A 17270-nucleotide genomic window follows, 5' to 3' on the forward strand; every position below is an offset into this window, starting at 1 on the left:
AGAGGTTGTATTTTCTTTTCCACGTTCGCGCTATTTTTACAACACATTTAAAGTGTCGTGTGCAAATACATGTATCTAAAATAATAAAAAATAATAAATAAGTGGACATCCGGGCCTTTAAAATCACAGCTTCAGCCATTAGCTTACTTTTTGAGTCCGCTGTGAAACGCCAGTCGTCCTCAACACGGGTCTCCATCTGTCATGAACGCATCTCGCCGGGCCCCTCAGAACCAGCCGCGGGGCTCGCATGCCCGGAGAGCTGCGATTTCCGACAGCCCGTCAAGGCAGCACTCGTTCCAGCGGAGGACGCGAGAGTCGTGTGAAAGCGGCGGAGTCCTTCTCTGTCTCCTCCAATCAGGGCGCGGCCTCACTCAGCCCGGTCCAATGGGAATAGCGCGCGTGCAGGTGGCCGCTGCTATTATCAGCGGGTCCCGGCTTCACTCGCAGCCTAGAGCGAGTCAATTTATGGAAAGACAAGTCGACCCTTTAATGGTTCCCATCAAAACCACTAAAAACATCATCAGACCGGCCGACCCGCGAGAGGACTCCTGCGGCGGACGCGTGCAGCCGCCTCCCGGCTCACACACACACACCCGGGTGGGAGTGGTTGTTTTTTTGGACGGAGCGTTTCACTTCCCCCGAGAGAAGAGAAGTTCTCTTTTAACTTTATTTCCCTTCATTTCCGCTTTTCTTGCTTCTTGGGATACTTTTTTTTTTTTTCATGCGTTGCAGAAGGTGGCGGAAGAAGTGGCTCCTGAACACCGGTCCGCTCTGAGCCTTTTTTATTTACTCTGAAAGATTATTTTTTTATACATTTATTACATATACCGCCGGTTTATTATTGTTTTTAGTTCGCTGGTTCATGTCCACAAATGTTAGCGGTCGGGCAGATGGAGGCTAACCGGCAGAGTGCGTTCGTCCTGGGCAGCACCCCGCTGGCGGCGCTGCACAACATGACCGAGATGAAGAACTCCCTGTTCCCGTACTCGCTGCAGCAGAGCCCCGCGGCGGGCTTCAAGATGCCGCCGCTCTCCTGCCTCAACTCGCACATGGCTCTGGGGACCCCGCACGGAATAAGCGACATCCTGGGCCGACCCATCACCGCCGCGGGGCAGCTGCTCTCCGCCGGCTTCCCCCGGATCAACGGCCTGGCCAACGGCGCGGCCGTCGCCGCCGCCGCCGCCGCGGGGATGTACTTCAGCCCCGCGATGTCGCGCTACCCGAAGCCCCTGGCCGAGCTGCCCGGGAGGGCGCCCATCTTCTGGCCCGGGGTGATGCAGGGCTCCCCCTGGAGGGACCCGCGGGTCCCCTGTCCGAGTGAGTCCCGCCCCGGTTCCACCGGGACACCTTTAAAATTTTTTTTTTAAAGAGTATATAGTTTTTTGGGGAATATTGTTTAAATTTAGATAAATAATAACAACAACTCGCGGCCCTGTGGGTGGTAACATGTTGCTCGTGGCTTAAGACATCAGCTCGGCCTGAAAGAGGCCTGACAACACGCACGCGCACACACACACACACACACACACACACAGTGATCACATTATCTAAATCTGTTATTATTAATTTTATAAAGAGACACGAGTTGGACACAATAAAGACTTTTGAGCATCACAGACACCGGAAGTTCTGGATGGAACATTTTATTATAATGTTATAATTGGCAAGACTTGCAAACTTGTCATATATATATATGAAATATATATATAAAATATATTATATATATATATAATATATATAAATAATATATATATATAATAGTAATATTAAAGCTTTAATATAGGGCGCCATTGTATTTTTGTCTCCATCTTCCTCACAACATTTTTACTTATGAGAGAATCCAATTATATAATAAAATACAAATATTATCATAAATAATCCACATGTAAACATCAGCCTAACCACGTGTTGTTCCTCCTCCCAGGTCAAGTGAACATGATGCTGGACAAGGACGGGAAGAAGAAGCACTCCCGGCCGACCTTCTCCGGGCAGCAGATCTTCGCTCTGGAGAAAACTTTCGAGCAGACTAAATACCTGGCGGGCCCGGAGCGCGCGCGCCTGGCCTACTCATTAGGGATGACGGAGAGTCAAGTCAAGGTAAACAACAACAACAAACAAACAAACAACAACAAACGACTTTAAATGTGGAAGATTTCACGACTTTTTTCTGCAGAAGTGATGTTTTTTCTTGACGTTTAAAAAAAAAAAATGTATTACTTGTTCACTAAACTGGACCTGTTTATCACCCCCCCCCTCCATCCCCCCTCCTCTCCTCCCCAGGTCTGGTTCCAGAACAGGAGGACCAAATGGCGGAAGAGGCACGCGGCGGAGATGGCCACGGCCAAGAAGAAGCACGACTCTGAGACCGAGAAGATGAAGGAGAGCTCGGACAACGAGGACGACGACGAGTACAACAAGCCGCTGGACCCCAACTCCGACGACGAGAAAATCACGAGACTGTTGAAAAAGCACAAGGCCACCAACCTGGCGCTGATCAGCCCCTGCAGCAACAGCTCGGACACCTTGTGATGCGCGAGGAGGAGGAGGAGGAGGAGGAAGGGTGCAACAGAGACTTGTCGCGCTCTTTCTGAGCCCCCCTTTTCCACCTGACACTGATGAGTGAGAGGAGGATGAGGATGAGGAGGAGGGGGGCTTTATGCTCAGGCAGAGCGAGAGAATGCGTCAACAAAAAATGAAAAAAAGGATGAAAAAAAAGAGCCGAATATGCGCAAAGACGCGCGGAAAAGACGCAGAAACGCGACGCAGCCAACAGACAGCGCCGACACGGGGTGTGACGCAGACTTCACGGGGATGATGACGCGTTCACGGCACGCGGACAATGTCGGGACGAGGAACTGTTTCCGGCGACGCAAATCAGTGTGTACGCGCGCGCGGGCACAAACACACACATGACTGGAGTTTTAACAACATGTGTAAATGTAAACAACAATAGCTCTCTCTCACACACACACACACACACACACAATCCGGATCAGTGTTGGGCCTCTTCGGCGTGACGCCGCTCTGCGTAATTTGGGCAGTTTTAATCCACAGCGCGTGTTCCGCGCTCTTCCTCTCCACCTCTCACGCGCCGGCGCGCCCTGAATGAGACGTTTGTAGGCCCTCCTATGATTGGTTGACTCGTTAATATTTTCATATGGAGAGAGAGAGAGGGAGAAAAAGAGGGAGAAAAAGAGAAAGATAAACAAGAAAAAAAAACATTTTTTTTGTAATGTTCCACTGCGCGTAAAAGGAAGACCACGCGCTCTGCGTTTTGGATGGAACTGGTTTAGTTTGGGGTCCAGAACTCTGATCCGGACCCGGATCCCGTGACGCATGTTTTTAAAGGGGCCGCAGGTGTGAACGGGGCCTGCGATGCTCCTGAAGCGCCGTTTAACCAGGGTATCTATCCACTGACCTCGAGGAACAAGAGGTGGAGGAATAAACATGGAGGGGGGGGGGGGAGAGGGGGGGGGGGTGTGCTGCAGCCTAAAGATGAGATTGTATATATTTTTTACTGAATAAGTTATGTCGTGTTCAGCCACGTGGAGACGTGGAGGCCTCTCAGAGAAACCTGCTGCTTCTGTTTCACCTCTTTTATTTTCTTTCCTGCAGAGTAACGTCTCCTCACACACACACACACACACACACACTCACACACACATGTATAGACTCTAAATGCTGTAAATAATCCCCGTGAGAGGACAGCTTGTTTTAACGACATCGCAGTGCACACTTGTTTTTCCTTTTGTTGTTGTTTTTGTTTTTTAAAAGTTCCTCGGTGGTCACGTGGAGCCTCGTTTCTGTTGGAATTAAAGAGAGTATTACTACTTCCGGGAATCGGAAAAAGATGAAGAAGAAAAAGAAGAAGAAAAAAACACTTTGTATTATGAATAAATTATTTAACAAGCATTTGGTTTTGTTTTTGGTCATTGGTTCTGTTTCAATGTCTATGGGGCTTAATATAAATTAAACATAAATTCACGACTATCGATAATTGAATGTCTTTGTTGGCAGATCTTTAAATGCTTTTAGAGGATTTCATGCCGATGTAACTGGAGGATGATTTACGGCTTAAAGTCTGCACAAGGAACTCAAAATAATAATAATAATAATAATACTAATAAGGTCATGATATATTTAATTGATGAAGCGTTCATAAAACAGTTAACTAAAAAAAGGTTAATTTAACTTAGATTTTTCCAATAAAGCATCAAGTTACATAAATGAGGAAACATGCTACTCTATTATTATTACTCACATTATTATCATTACTATAGGCAGCTGTTTAATTATTATTTTTAATAAATCAAAGCGATAAATGTCCCTTAAGCGAGTCGGCCGGTTCTCCTAACAATGGATTTTTGTAATTATTTTGCAGTGATGCCCAACTTGTTATTAATGAGCTCCTTTACAGCCGAGACGACCCGGGAGCCGGGCCCCGTTAATAACCTTCATGATGATGTTCATACGGTTTTTAAAGTGGAGCCCCTCGATGCGCCCCCTCTGGCTCACAGGTGGTACTACATCTATAATGTTGTTTGTATCAGCTTCCTGCACCGTTCAGCCAATCAGTAACGAGCAGTCACGACATCAAATACCATTTAGGAATCATGACGTGACTACCTGCTGTGCACGTAACGAGGATACAACTATTACGCAATATATAATTATTATTATAATATTTTAAAGGTGCCTTTAAGTGATCATATATTTAAAGCTATATTCAAGAGGCCTTAATTGTACTTGTCATATAAAAAATAAAATAAACCTTTTCTTGGTTTGAATATCTATATTAATATGATTAATATATCTTTTATCTATATATAATATATGATAAGTTAGGAGGTTATTCGAATTCTGGATGGTTACATTTTCTGTAAGGTTTATATTAAATTTTAAAAAGGTGATCAAACGGTGCATTTATTATTTATATCGCACACTTAAATGACACAAGCAGCTAAACATGGATTTATCTGATCTACTTTTATTATAATGCCCCTCGCTTCTCTTTTAATGGACTTCAGAAGCTCAAGATTAAAAAAAAAAAGAAAAAAAAAAAGGCCCGATGATTGCCTCACACATTAATCAGCAAGAAGAGGGTAATATATATCTCATGAGTAGAAATATAGGCTGCACGGGAATATGAGCCGCTGCATATCAATAGAACATATCGATATGAAGTCATAATACAAACTATAATCCTGCAGGAATATCTTCTTTTTTAAAATCTTTTTTAAATTATTTTCGTTGCAGGCCCATTTAAAGCCAATTAGAGCTCGTGCCACATGCGGCTCCTAAATGAAAAAAGAGCACGTGCAATGTGAAATACTGTGTAATAATAATAATAATAATAATGCAAAGTAATAAGGCCGCTGTTATATTAATTATAGACATACTACACGGGCGACCACGCGGAGGGATACTTGACCCGCGGAGGAGCTTTTATTTTGTAGTAACGAGGCAATGAGGACGAGCAGCCGTTGAGCTCTAAAGGTTTTTTTATTGCTTGAGAAGTGCATCACTACAGCAGAATAACATCGGATCTGCTCTTATATAAGATGAAGATGAAGAGGAGCTCACAACCTGCAGCTTCCTCCAGTGAACCCACAAAGACCAGCAGGAACCGGAACCAGAACCAGTTTATAGAAACAAGAAAGAAAAATGAACCTTTGCCTATAAAAAATAAAATTAAAAAATCACACGAGACAACATTGATTTCTGCGACAGGCACAAAATCATTTCCACTCGCGATGATTTAGAAGAAGAAAAACAAATAAATAAAAGAAAAAAAATCAAGCAGGATCAATTCTGAAGGCTGAAATGTGTAGTGTAGTAAATTAAAATCAATAAAAATGAAAGAAACCGTCTCCCATCGCCTCTTTAAGGCTCAACTTATTTAGCAATGAGGGCTGAAGGTTACACACAAATAAACAAACACAATAAAAGGTCCACCCCCCCCCCCCCTTAGCACATTTAGAGTTTCTCTCTATTATTATTTTTTTGTTTTTGTTTACAGCAACACCGTTAACCAGCTGACATATTTTACTACACACTCCATCTCTGTGTATAGATACTTGGCATCATAATGCAGTAACAAAAAATCAACAACAAACAACAACAAAATCTGTTAACATTTTTAAGGATACCCGAGCTTATCTAAAAATATCACATTGAGAACCATAATATTATAGAAATAAGTTAAGAGTAAGAATAATAATAACATAACGTGAGAGTGCTATATATATGTGTGTATATATATATGAAACATTATCTTATATACTTGCATGGTCTATGGCACTGCTTAAAACATTCTTGGATAGGCAATAAATCACGGAGCAGCTCCTCTCCCCGCCGGCCGATCCAAAGGTCACCGAACTTCAGCATAAACATTTTGGTAAGAATCATAAATTATCTCTTTTAAAAAGTACAGTTTATAAAATGAGAGACTCCACGTGTCGGTCACGGCAGTGTGTTGGGCACACGACGACAAAAGCAAAAAGGTAATTATATATATACATATATATATATAATTATATATATCTAAATATATATAATTATATCGAAATATATATATATGAAGATATAATTATATATATATATATAAATATGTATACATTTATATGTATTTATATATATACAATTATATATAGCTATATAATGTATATATATATATATATATATGGATGACCACAAAGTTTGGTCCGAAAAAAAAAAGAACGGGACTAAAACCATTAACAACTCTTATGTTATACTGTCTGATGTACAAATAAACCTAACAATATAGATATACAACTCTTCTTTTTTTGGTTGCTTTTTTAAGAATTTTTCTTTTTGCATTCCACTTGTCTTAAAACAGCCGACAGGCCGCGTGGAGCGTCTCCTACACACAGGACTACAAAATGGCGAGTATGGCGTCTAAAAGAATGTAGTGTAGAGGGCCGGTTTCAATGAGAGTTTTGGCAATGAAGTGGTGTGGCGTGGAGAAGAGGCGTCCCTCCTTTTCTGTCTTCTTCTCCTCCTTCCTCTCTCCTCCTTCTCCAGGGAATTAGGTTGCACGGCAACAGTGAGGTCAGCGATGTCCCTCGGGTGCTCGTCCACATCTCAACAAGTGTTTTATGGAGAGAGCCGTTCTCACAGGCGAGGTGTCAGGGCGACTGCGACGGGGCGGCACTGCCGGAGAACTTTGTGTCGGTTCTTCAGTGTGCGCTTGTGCAAAGTGTGTGTGTGTGTGTGTGTGCATGTGTGTGTGTGTGTGTCTTGTCTCTCACAGAGGCGCCTCACGGCATATCTTCTCCCCCTTTTGGCAACACTTCCCTGTCGAGAGGGGGTGGGAAAAAACAAGAAATATTTGTTTTAATTCATAAATACCAAGTCGTCATTTCACTCATATAAAAAATAGACTTTTCATGTGAATTTTTAAATGTTTAAATAAAGCACAAGATGCGGTACGTCTGGAAGTAAATGTCTTAAAATGACTGAAGCATTTTAACCATTTCAGGATGTCTTATTGTTATTTATTTGTGTGCTCAAATTAAAGCAAACAGTGCAGGGGGGGGGGAGGGGGATAATAAAGGAGAAAAAATTGATATTTACCACAACATCACTGCACCACACAACACTTGTGCTTATTTGCATTAGGTTTACCTGCCCCCGCTGTTATTCGGAAGGACAGGAAGACGGGCTGGTAGAGGGGGGGGGGGGGAGAGAGAGAGACATAAACGCAGTTTAAAAAAACCAAAAAACAAACAGGACTTTGTTAGTGCTCTGTGGGACCGGCGGGTAGCTCCTCCCCCTTTCCCCCCCGGTGTCACGCAGGTTAAACTCACAGACCAGCGAGCCGCATTCTGGGGCCGGCGTGCTAACGGCGGCGGCGGCGGCGGCGGACATGTTGTTGAGCGTAAACTTCGGCGAGCGGCGTGTGGGAGGCGAAGGGCCGCCGGAGGGCCGGGTCACCTCACACACACACACGATACCCACCGCGCCACGCCGAGGAGCGAGGGAGGAGAGGAGGGGGAGGAGGAGAGGGAGGAGGAGAGGAGGAGAGGAGGGGAGGAGAGGAGGAGGGAGGGGAGGAGGAGAGGGAGGAGAGGAGGAGAGGAGGAGAGGAGGAGAGGAGGGAGGAGGAGGAGAGGGAGGGAGGAGGAGGGAGGAGAGGAGGAGAGGAGGGGAGGAGGAGGAGGGGAGGAGGGGAGGAGGAGAGGAGGCGGGAGGAGAGGGAGGGAGGGAGGAGGAGAGGAGGAGAGGAGGAGGAGGAGAGGAGAAGGAGAGGAGGGGGAGGAGGAGGAGGAGGGAGGAGGAGGGGGAGAGGAGGAGGAGGAGAGGAGGAGGGAGGGGGAGGAGGGAGGAGGAGAGGAGGAGGAGGAGGAGAGGAGGAGAGGAGGGAGGAGGGAGGAGGGAGGAGGAGGGAGGAGGAGAGGAGGGAGGAGGGAGGAGGAGGGAGGAGGAGGGAGGAGGAGAGGAGGCCGGAGGAGGCGAGGAAGGAGGGAGGGAGGGAGGGAGGAGGGCGGGAGGAGGGAGGGAGGGAGGAGGGAGGAGGGAGGAGGAGGGAGGAGGGAGGAGAGGGAAGAGGGAGGAGGGAGGAGGAGGAGGGGGAGGAGGAGGAGGAGGGAGGAGGGAGGAGAGGGAGGGAGGAGAGAGGAGGAGAGGGAGGAGGAGAGGAGGAGAGGGAGGGAGGAAGAGAGGAGGAGGAGAGGAGGAGAGGGAGGAGAGGCGACAATATGACCACGAAGGAGACTGGAGGGCCGGTGTTAAAAGAAGAAGGAGAAGAAGAAGGAGGAGAGGAAGAAGGAAGAAGGAAGATGAAGATTCTCTGACTTCTCCATTCCTTCAAGTTGCTCCTGTAACCTTTAAATACGGGTTGACCGATGGAGATTTATATATACATACATATATATATATATACACTACCGTTCAAAAGTTTGGGGTCATCCAGACAATTTCGTGTCTTCCATGAAAACTCACTTTTATTTATCAAATGAATTGAAAATTGAATAGAAAATATAGTCAAGACATTGACAAGGTTAGAAATAATGATTAATATTTGAAGTATTAATTTTGTTCTTCAAACTTCAAGCTCAAAGGAAGGCCAGTTGTATAGCTTATATCACCAGCATAACTGTTTTCAGCTGTGCTAACATAATTGCACAAGGGTTTTCTAATCAGACATTAGTCTTCTAAGGCGATGATCAAACCCAATGTACCATCAGAACACTGGAGTGATAGTTGATGGAAATGGGCCTCTATACACCTCTGGAGATATTTCATTAGAAACCAGACACTTCCACCTTGAATAGTCATTTACCACATTCACAATGTATAGTGTGTATTTATGATTAATGTTATCTTGATTGAAAAAACAGTGCTTTTCTTTGAAAAATAAAGACATTTCTATGTGACCCCAAACTTTTGAACGGTAGTGTATGTTTATAAATGTATACATATATATATATATATACATATATATATATATATACATATACATATATATATATATGTTTTCGAGGGTGACCTGCACGAGATGGGCAGCATCATAAACACAAAGTTACAAACAAAAACAAAACACAAACAGAACCAGACGAGCTAAAAGAAACTAAAAGTTAAGAGACGAGGACATAAAGTTAACTTCAGGAACATGTTGGGAACCTGACTCCACTTGTTTAACTTTATATTTAAAAACAGTTATCAGAGGTACCAGTTATCTGAGTTTATAATGATGATGTCATGTTACCGTGTGTCATCAGTTTAATGATGATGTCATGTTGTTACCTTGTGTCATCAGTTTAATGATGATGTCATGTTGTTACCATGTGACATCAGTTTAATGATGATGTCATGTTGTTACCTTGTGTCATCAGTTTAATGATGTCATGTTGTTACCTTATGTCATCAGTTTAATGATGATGTCATGTTGTTACCATGTGACATCAGTTTAATGATGATGTCATGTTGTTACCTTGTGACATCAGTTTAATGATGATATCATGTTGTTACCTTGTGACATCAGTTTAATGATGATGTCATGTTGTTACCTTATGTCATCAGTTTAATGATGATGTCATGTTGTTACCTTGTGACATCAGTTTAATGATGTCATGTTGTTACCTTGTGTCATCAGTTTAATGATGATGTCATGTTGTTACCTTGTGACATCAGTTTAATGATGATGTCATGTTGTTACCTTGTGACATCAGTTTAATGATGATGTCATGTTGTTACCGTGTGTCATCAGTTTAATGATGATGTCATGTTGTTACCTTATGTCATCAGTTTAATGATGATGTCATGTTGTTACCATGTGTCATCAGTTTAATGATGATGTCATGTTGTTACCTTATGTCATCAGTTTAATGATGATGTCATGTTGTTACCTTGTGTCATCAGTTTAATGATGATGTCATGTTGTTACCTTGTGTCATCAGTTTAATGATGATGTCATGTTGTTACCGTGTGTGATCACCATATTAATGATAATGTCATGTTGTTACCTTGTGACATCAGTTTAATGACGATGTCATGTTGTTACCTTGTGTCATCAGTTTAATGACGATGTCATCTTGTTACCTTATGTCATCAGTTTAATGATGATGTCATGTTGTTACCGTGTGACATCAGTTTAATGATGATGTCATGTTGTTACCATGTGTCATCACCACATTAATGATGATGTCATGTCGTTACCGTGTGTCATCACCACATTAATGATGATGTCATACCTTGTGGTCCCCCATGCAGACGTTGGGCCCGATGTTATCGTAGACTATCGACTTCTCCTCGTTTTCAGGCTGCAGAACAAAAACAAAAACAAATGTTTAGCTGGAATCTAGAGAGCGGACATTTGACTCCTGACCGAATAGTTTCGCCCCTCACCGTAATCCAAGTGATCTACATTATCCAAGTTAACTAAATTATATCAGTAATCTAAATTATATCAGTAATCTGATAGTACTGCCAGTAATCTGAGTAATCTCAGGGCCATCTGAGTGATTCGTGTTCTAATATCACTCGTTCTGCACACAAAGGAAGCCGCAGACTGGAGGATAAATCACACTCGTCTGGTAGAACTAAAGTTTCACACACACCGGTTGTGACTCGGTGAGCTGCAGAAGAAGAAAGAGCCGGAGCTCGAGAATGAACCACAAAGCAAAACTCAGATTAACTTCAGAGCGCGGCGTGGCGGCGGTGGAGCGGGGGGGTCAGAGCACCTCCTCACGCTGCCTTTGCGGCCTCCTCTTCCTCCTCCACGCCCCCCCACCTCCCGAGCGCCGCGGACATATTCATCAAACGCACACTTGATAATTTACAAAGGCGGCATAAAAAAATGGTGTTCCTTCAGGGTTGCGTAATCTTTAGACAGATAAACAAATTACCCCGGGGGCCCCTCCGGGCCCTCGCTCCGCTGCACATTCATTACCGGGCGCTCCCGGAAGCCGGTCGCATGCGCCGCGCCGCCGCCGGCGGGCGGGCAACCTTTGGCGTGTTAGGGCTCGGCAAGCAGAAAATAACATGATGGCGAGTTAACCGACCGCGCCATGATAGATGACGCCCGCGACGACGACGGGCTGTTTACGGGGAGGGGGGGGGGCAGTCTTCAGGAGGGAGTGTGTGTGTGAGTGAGTGTGTGTGAGTGTGTGTGTGTTCTCAGTGAATCATCGGCCAATCTGCGAACCACACTAACTGTTCCACTCTGTCGCTGCATTACAAGCAATTAGCCGACGCTCGAGGGGGAAGGAAAGGCAAACAACGGCCCAGCTGTGTGTGTGTGTGTGTGTGTGTGTGTGTGTGTGTGAGTGTGTGTGACAATCACCCTTTCCACATCATTCTGCCACACTGAGTGTGTTTCCACGGCGTGTCACACAGGCACCGGCGTGGCTTCATGTCTCTCACACTTTATTCTCACTGTTTAGGAATCTAAAGAAGAAGAGAAATGGCCTCTTCCAGTTTACGTCTTATGAATTAAACTTGTGCACACACACACACACACACACACACACACACACACACACACACACACACACACACACACACACACACAGACACACACACACACACAGAAGAAGCGAGGCAGCTGATTGGCTGGAGTTCACTCCCAGAGGAAGGAGGCGGCTCTGTGGCTTAATGAAGAAGACGACTCCATAAGCGACGCCCCCGTGGCTTAGCGATGCAAAATTAATACTCGCAGACGCCTCATCCTCCCATCTTTGAAGCCTCGGAGGAAGAGGAGGAGGAGAAGGAGGAGGAGGGAGGCGATGTGGATCAAGGACGATTGAGATGATAGAAGAGGTGAGGAGGAGGAGGAGGAGTGACACCGGAAGGAATCAAGACTTTTAAAAGCAAAAGTCGAGACCAGGTCTCACCTCTCAGACCAGGTCTCACCTCTTAGACCAGGTCTCACCTCTTAGACCAGGTCTCACCTCTCAGACCAGGTCTCACCTCTCAGACCAGGTCTCACCTCTTAGACCAGGTCTCACCTCTCAGACCAGGTCTCACCTCTTAGACCAGGTCTCACCTCTCAGACCAGGTCTCACCTCTCAGACCAGGTCTCACCTTTAAGACCAGGTCTCACCTCTTAGACCAGGTCTCACCTCTCAGACCAGGTCTCACCTCTCAGACCAGGTCTCACCTTTAAGACCAGGTCTCACCTCTCAGACCAGGTCTCACCTCTCAGACCAGGTCTCACCTCTCAGACCAGGTCTCACCTCTCAGACCAGGTCTCACCTCTTAGACCAGGTCTCACCTCTCAGACCAGGTCTCACCTCTCAGACCAGGTCTCACCTCTCAGACCAGGTCTCACCTTTAAGACCAGGTCTCACCTCTTAGACCAGGTCTCACCTCTCAGACCAGGTCTCACCTTTAAGACCAGGTCTCACCTCTCAGACCAGGTCTCACCTCTCAGACCAGGTCTCACCTTTAAGACCAGGTCTCACCTCTCAGACCAGGTCTCACCTTTAAGACCAGGTCTCACCTCTCAGACCAGGTCTCACCTCTCAGACCAGGTCTCACCTCTCAGACCAGGTCTCACCTCTCAGACCAGGTCTCACCTCTCAGACCAGGTCTCACCTCTTAGACCAGGTCTCACCTTTAAGACCAGGTCTCACCTCTCAGACCAGGTCTCACCTTTAAGACCAGGTCTCACCTCTCAGACCAGGTCTCACCTCTCAGACCAGGTCTCACCTCTCAGACCAGGTCTCACCTTTAAGACCAGGTCTCACCTTTAAGACCAGGTCTCACCTCTCAGACCAGGTCTCACCTTTAAGACCAGGTCTCACCTCTCAGACCAGGTCTCACCTCTCAGACCAGGTCTCACCTCTCAGACCAGGTCTCACCTCTCAGACCAGGTCTCACCTCTTAGACCAGGTCTCACCTTTAAGACCAGGTCTCACCTCTTAGACCAGGTCTCACCTCTTAGACCAGGTCTCACCTCTCAGACCAGGTCTCACCTCTTAGACCAGGTCTCACCTCTCAGACCAGGTCTCACCTCTCAGACCAGGTCTCACCTCTTAGACCAGGTCTCACCTCTTAGACCAGGTCTCACCTCTCAGACCAGGTCTCACCTCTCAGACCAGGTCTCACCTCTCAGACCAGGTCTCACCTCTCAGACCAGGTCTCACCTCTCAGACCAGGTCTCACCTTTAAGACCAGGTCTCACCTCTTAGACCAGGTCTCACCTCTCAGACCAGGTCTCACCTCTTAGACCAGGTCTCACCTTTAAGACCAGGTCTCACCTCTCAGACCAGGTCTCACCTCTCAGACCAGGTCTCACCTCTCAGACCAGGTCTCACCTCTCAGACCAGGTCTCACCTTTAAGACCAGGTCTCACCTCTCAGACCAGGTCTCACCTTTAAGACCAGGTCTCACCTTTAAGACCAGGTCTCACCTCTCAGACCAGGTCTCACCTTTAAGACCAGGTCTCACCTCTCAGACCAGGTCTCACCTCTCAGACCAGGTCTCACCTTTAAGACCAGGTCTCACCTCTCAGACCAGGTCTCACCTCTCAGACCAGGTCTCACCTTTAAGACCAGGTCTCACCTTTAAGACCAGGTCTCACCTCTCAGACCAGGTCTCACCTTTAAGACCAGGTCTCACCTCTCAGACCAGGTCTCACCTCTCAGACCAGGTCTCACCTTTAAGACCAGGTCTCACCTCTCAGACCAGGTCTCACCTCTCAGACCAGGTCTCACCTTTAAGACCAGGTCTCTGGCGGAGGGGGACAGGAGGATCCGGTCGCACCAGGCGGGGCATCTGGTGTTCATGTACTGCTTCCCCTGACTGCTGTCTTCACTGTACGGATAACTGAAGAGGAAACACACACACACACACACACACACACACACACACACACACACACACACAGTAAATCATTTGCAGTCATTAGGTAACTTTATTTCCTCGTGAAGCGCTGCAGGAGGAACGAGGCCAACGAGGAAGCCGATAAACATCAAAATGGATCCCGGAGAGAAGAGCAGAGTATTGACCAATCATCACACACACACATACACACAGACAGATACACACACACACACACACACACGGACACGGCTCAATCAGAGCAAATCTCCCTCTGCCAACTGTACCGGTTGTGAGCGAGAGAGAGAGAGAGAGATTCGGTTGCCCATATGTGTCATCAAAAACCGATTATGGCGGCGTGGCAAACGGCCGTGAGAGATCGTGTCTCGGAACAGCCGGGAACAATCGGCGTGATTTAAGCGTGCGGAGAGAGCGCCGCCGGAGAGATTCAATTTGCGCCTTTCAGGGCTCATCAAAGTGCCGGAGATTTACAGGCGGACCGATCCAATTTGTTTGCGTGGGGGGGTGTGTGTGTGTGTGTGGGGGGGGGGGGGTGTAAGGCCCGGCTTACGCACTGTAATGCCGATCCAATTTGCTCCTCCAGTGCGGCTCGCGGTAACCGTGGCAAAACGCGGCAGCGGGCGGCTTCACGCCGACGTCCTAATGATTAAATAAACACGCTCACATGGAGGCGTCCATTCATCATCTCGCGAGCTGCGCCGGCTTAATTGGACTTTGTGCAGAATGCATTTGCTTTGTATGGATACGTGTGCATTCAAATGACTACTATATATATATATACATTTATATTTGTGTGTGCGCGCATTCAAATCACTACAGCTGCTGGTCTATATCTCTCGCTCTCTATTTATATATATATATATATAGATTGATATGGATTTGTATACAAGTATATATATACATATATTTGTATATAAATAGATTTATATATATATATGTATATATAAATATATATATATAAACATTGAATATAACTATATTCATGTTTATTTATAATTCTTATATAAATATATTGATGTAAATATATATATGTATAAATATATATACATATATATATGTAAATATATATAAATATATATACATATATATATGTAAATATATATATCAATATTTATATTAATATACATATTTATATAAATAAATAAATATATAAATATTTATATATAAATCTATTTATATACAAATATATTTAAATCTATTTATATACAAATATATATGTACACACACTTGAGAATAAAACTGTTCTACGTGCTCACAGAGAACCTGAGTGACTTCCTGGTGGACTAATGCCAATAATAATAAACTTTATTTGTACAGCAAGAGCTTTACAATAACAAAACATGAAGCGGTTATAAAATGTCCCTGTTGATTAAGTTTCTTAGTGTTTAAACTCACTAAAGGTGAAAAAGTGTCAATGGAAAAAAAACAATTGTGAGCAATAATACAAATAAAAGTAAAACAAATATTAAAATCTGTAAACACATTAAGATCCATTCCATTCAGTCAGATTTTAAAATAATTAAAGTAAAAAATAAAATAAAATGGAAAATAAAATAGAAATATAACTCCAGTCGAGTTAATTTGGAGACGAATAAAACAAAATGTCAAACGGAAATGATGAAGAGTTTATGGCTTTTATGGAAATGGATGAAAAATGAGCCTTTTAGATAAACTGTTACTCATTTAAAGTTATAAATTAAATCAATGAGTGCTCTGTATCTGTTTGTATAGTTTCTACGGTAATATATAGGCTAACACACACACACACACACACACACACACACACACACACACACACACACACACACACACACACACACACACACACACACACACACACACACACACACACACACACACACACACACACACACACACACCAGGTGTACAAACAGACCTGCTGAGAGCTACTTAGAGCAGTTCCCTGCCTCCAATTAGCATTAATAGCACTTAAACCACGGGGGAAATGCCCGGGGGAGAGAGAGAGAGGGGGGGGGTAATATGCTAATCTAAAGAGCTAAAGAAGTGATCCCGGGATAAAAGAGAGCCCCGGAGAGAATAGGATGAGAGATCGACAAGGAGGCAGAGGAGAGGGGATGAAGACGGATCAGACGGACGGAGGAGTGGGAAAAGAGCAAAAGTCTTCAAAGGGCCGCGGATCCACTTCAGGGTGGGCCGGGGGGGGGCAGCTCTGTTACGGCTTTATTGACTAACAAGCCCGGGGTCACTTTGGTGTTAAAGAGATTGAGAGAAAAATCACAACCTCCTTCAAACAATGAACTCCCAGCTCCTGATAGCAAACTCCCCCCCCCCCCCCCCCCCACCACCAGCACAAAACGTTGCAATCGTTCAGTCATTTTTCGATGACAGCCGGCATTGTGAGAAGCCGATTAAAAATACTCAACCGTGGCCATTAAAGGGCCATAAAGCGTCCCCCCCCTCCTCCCTGTGAGTGCAGGTATACAGGTCGCACCCCCCTCCCCCCCCCCCCTCTGTTTTTCACCGCACCCTCCGCTGGAGATAACGCGTCTTAATGCGACGGCAAACAAGTGGAGTGGCGCGCCAGGGCCCGACGTGATTAATGTGTCCGATTAGCGAGCTCACAAAGTTATCGGCGGAAGGCAAACGGCCCGAGAGGGCGTGCGGGCCGGAGGCCGCCGGCTCCTATCGGGCCCTTATTGCCCACAAGAAGACTAATTACACCAATTAATGGGACCGAGCTGATAACGCACAACAATTGTGTGTCTGTGGAGGAGGTGGAGCTTCGCAGAAGAAAATGTCCACGTCTGTGCGCACGGAACAATAAACACAAGTGACGGGCAGAAAATAAAAAGAATGAGACGAAAACGCTGCAAATGACGACCTGTGGGAGGAAAGGTAGACTCCACGGTACACGGTGTGAATAACAACGCTCTGCGCCTTTAAGAGGAAATAGTTTGGTGTGAGTCACGAGACTTCGGGAT

General features: G+C 45.3%; 2 protein-coding genes across 3 annotated transcripts in view; one reads left to right on the forward strand and one right to left on the reverse strand.

The window, feature by feature from the left end:
• Nucleotides 1-457: 457 nt before the first annotated feature.
• Nucleotides 458-3912, forward strand: nkx6.2 (NK6 homeobox 2). Its single transcript, XM_056436115.1, has 3 exons — nucleotides 458-1317; nucleotides 1925-2097; nucleotides 2281-3912. Exons 1-3 carry the CDS (start codon nucleotides 873-875, stop codon nucleotides 2527-2529), a joined length of 867 nt encoding a protein of 288 aa, XP_056292090.1. The 5' UTR covers nucleotides 458-872; the 3' UTR covers nucleotides 2530-3912.
• A 1571-nt stretch (nucleotides 3913-5483) lies between these two features.
• LOC130207478 (inositol polyphosphate-5-phosphatase A-like) overlaps nucleotides 5484-17270 on the reverse strand; it is a 141569-nt gene continuing 129782 nt past the window's right edge. Inside the window, exons 13-16 of one of the 2 annotated variants that reach the window (XM_056436113.1) lie at nucleotides 14181-14292; nucleotides 10716-10784; nucleotides 7648-7684; nucleotides 5484-7317 (exon numbers count right to left, since the gene is read on the reverse strand). In XM_056436113.1, coding sequence (XP_056292088.1) covers nucleotides 7268-7317; nucleotides 7648-7684; nucleotides 10716-10784; nucleotides 14181-14292 — 268 coding nt within the window. In that variant the 3' untranslated portion in view covers nucleotides 5484-7267. Of the gene's footprint in view, nucleotides 7318-7596; nucleotides 7685-10715; nucleotides 10785-14180; nucleotides 14293-17270 lie in introns of both variants that reach the window. The other variant, XM_056436114.1, reaches the window with a different exon arrangement.

The sequence above is a fragment of the Pseudoliparis swirei genome, chromosome 17 (assembly GCF_029220125.1).
Source record: "Pseudoliparis swirei isolate HS2019 ecotype Mariana Trench chromosome 17, NWPU_hadal_v1, whole genome shotgun sequence".
Classification (NCBI taxonomy): Eukaryota; Metazoa; Chordata; class Actinopteri; order Perciformes; family Liparidae; genus Pseudoliparis; species Pseudoliparis swirei.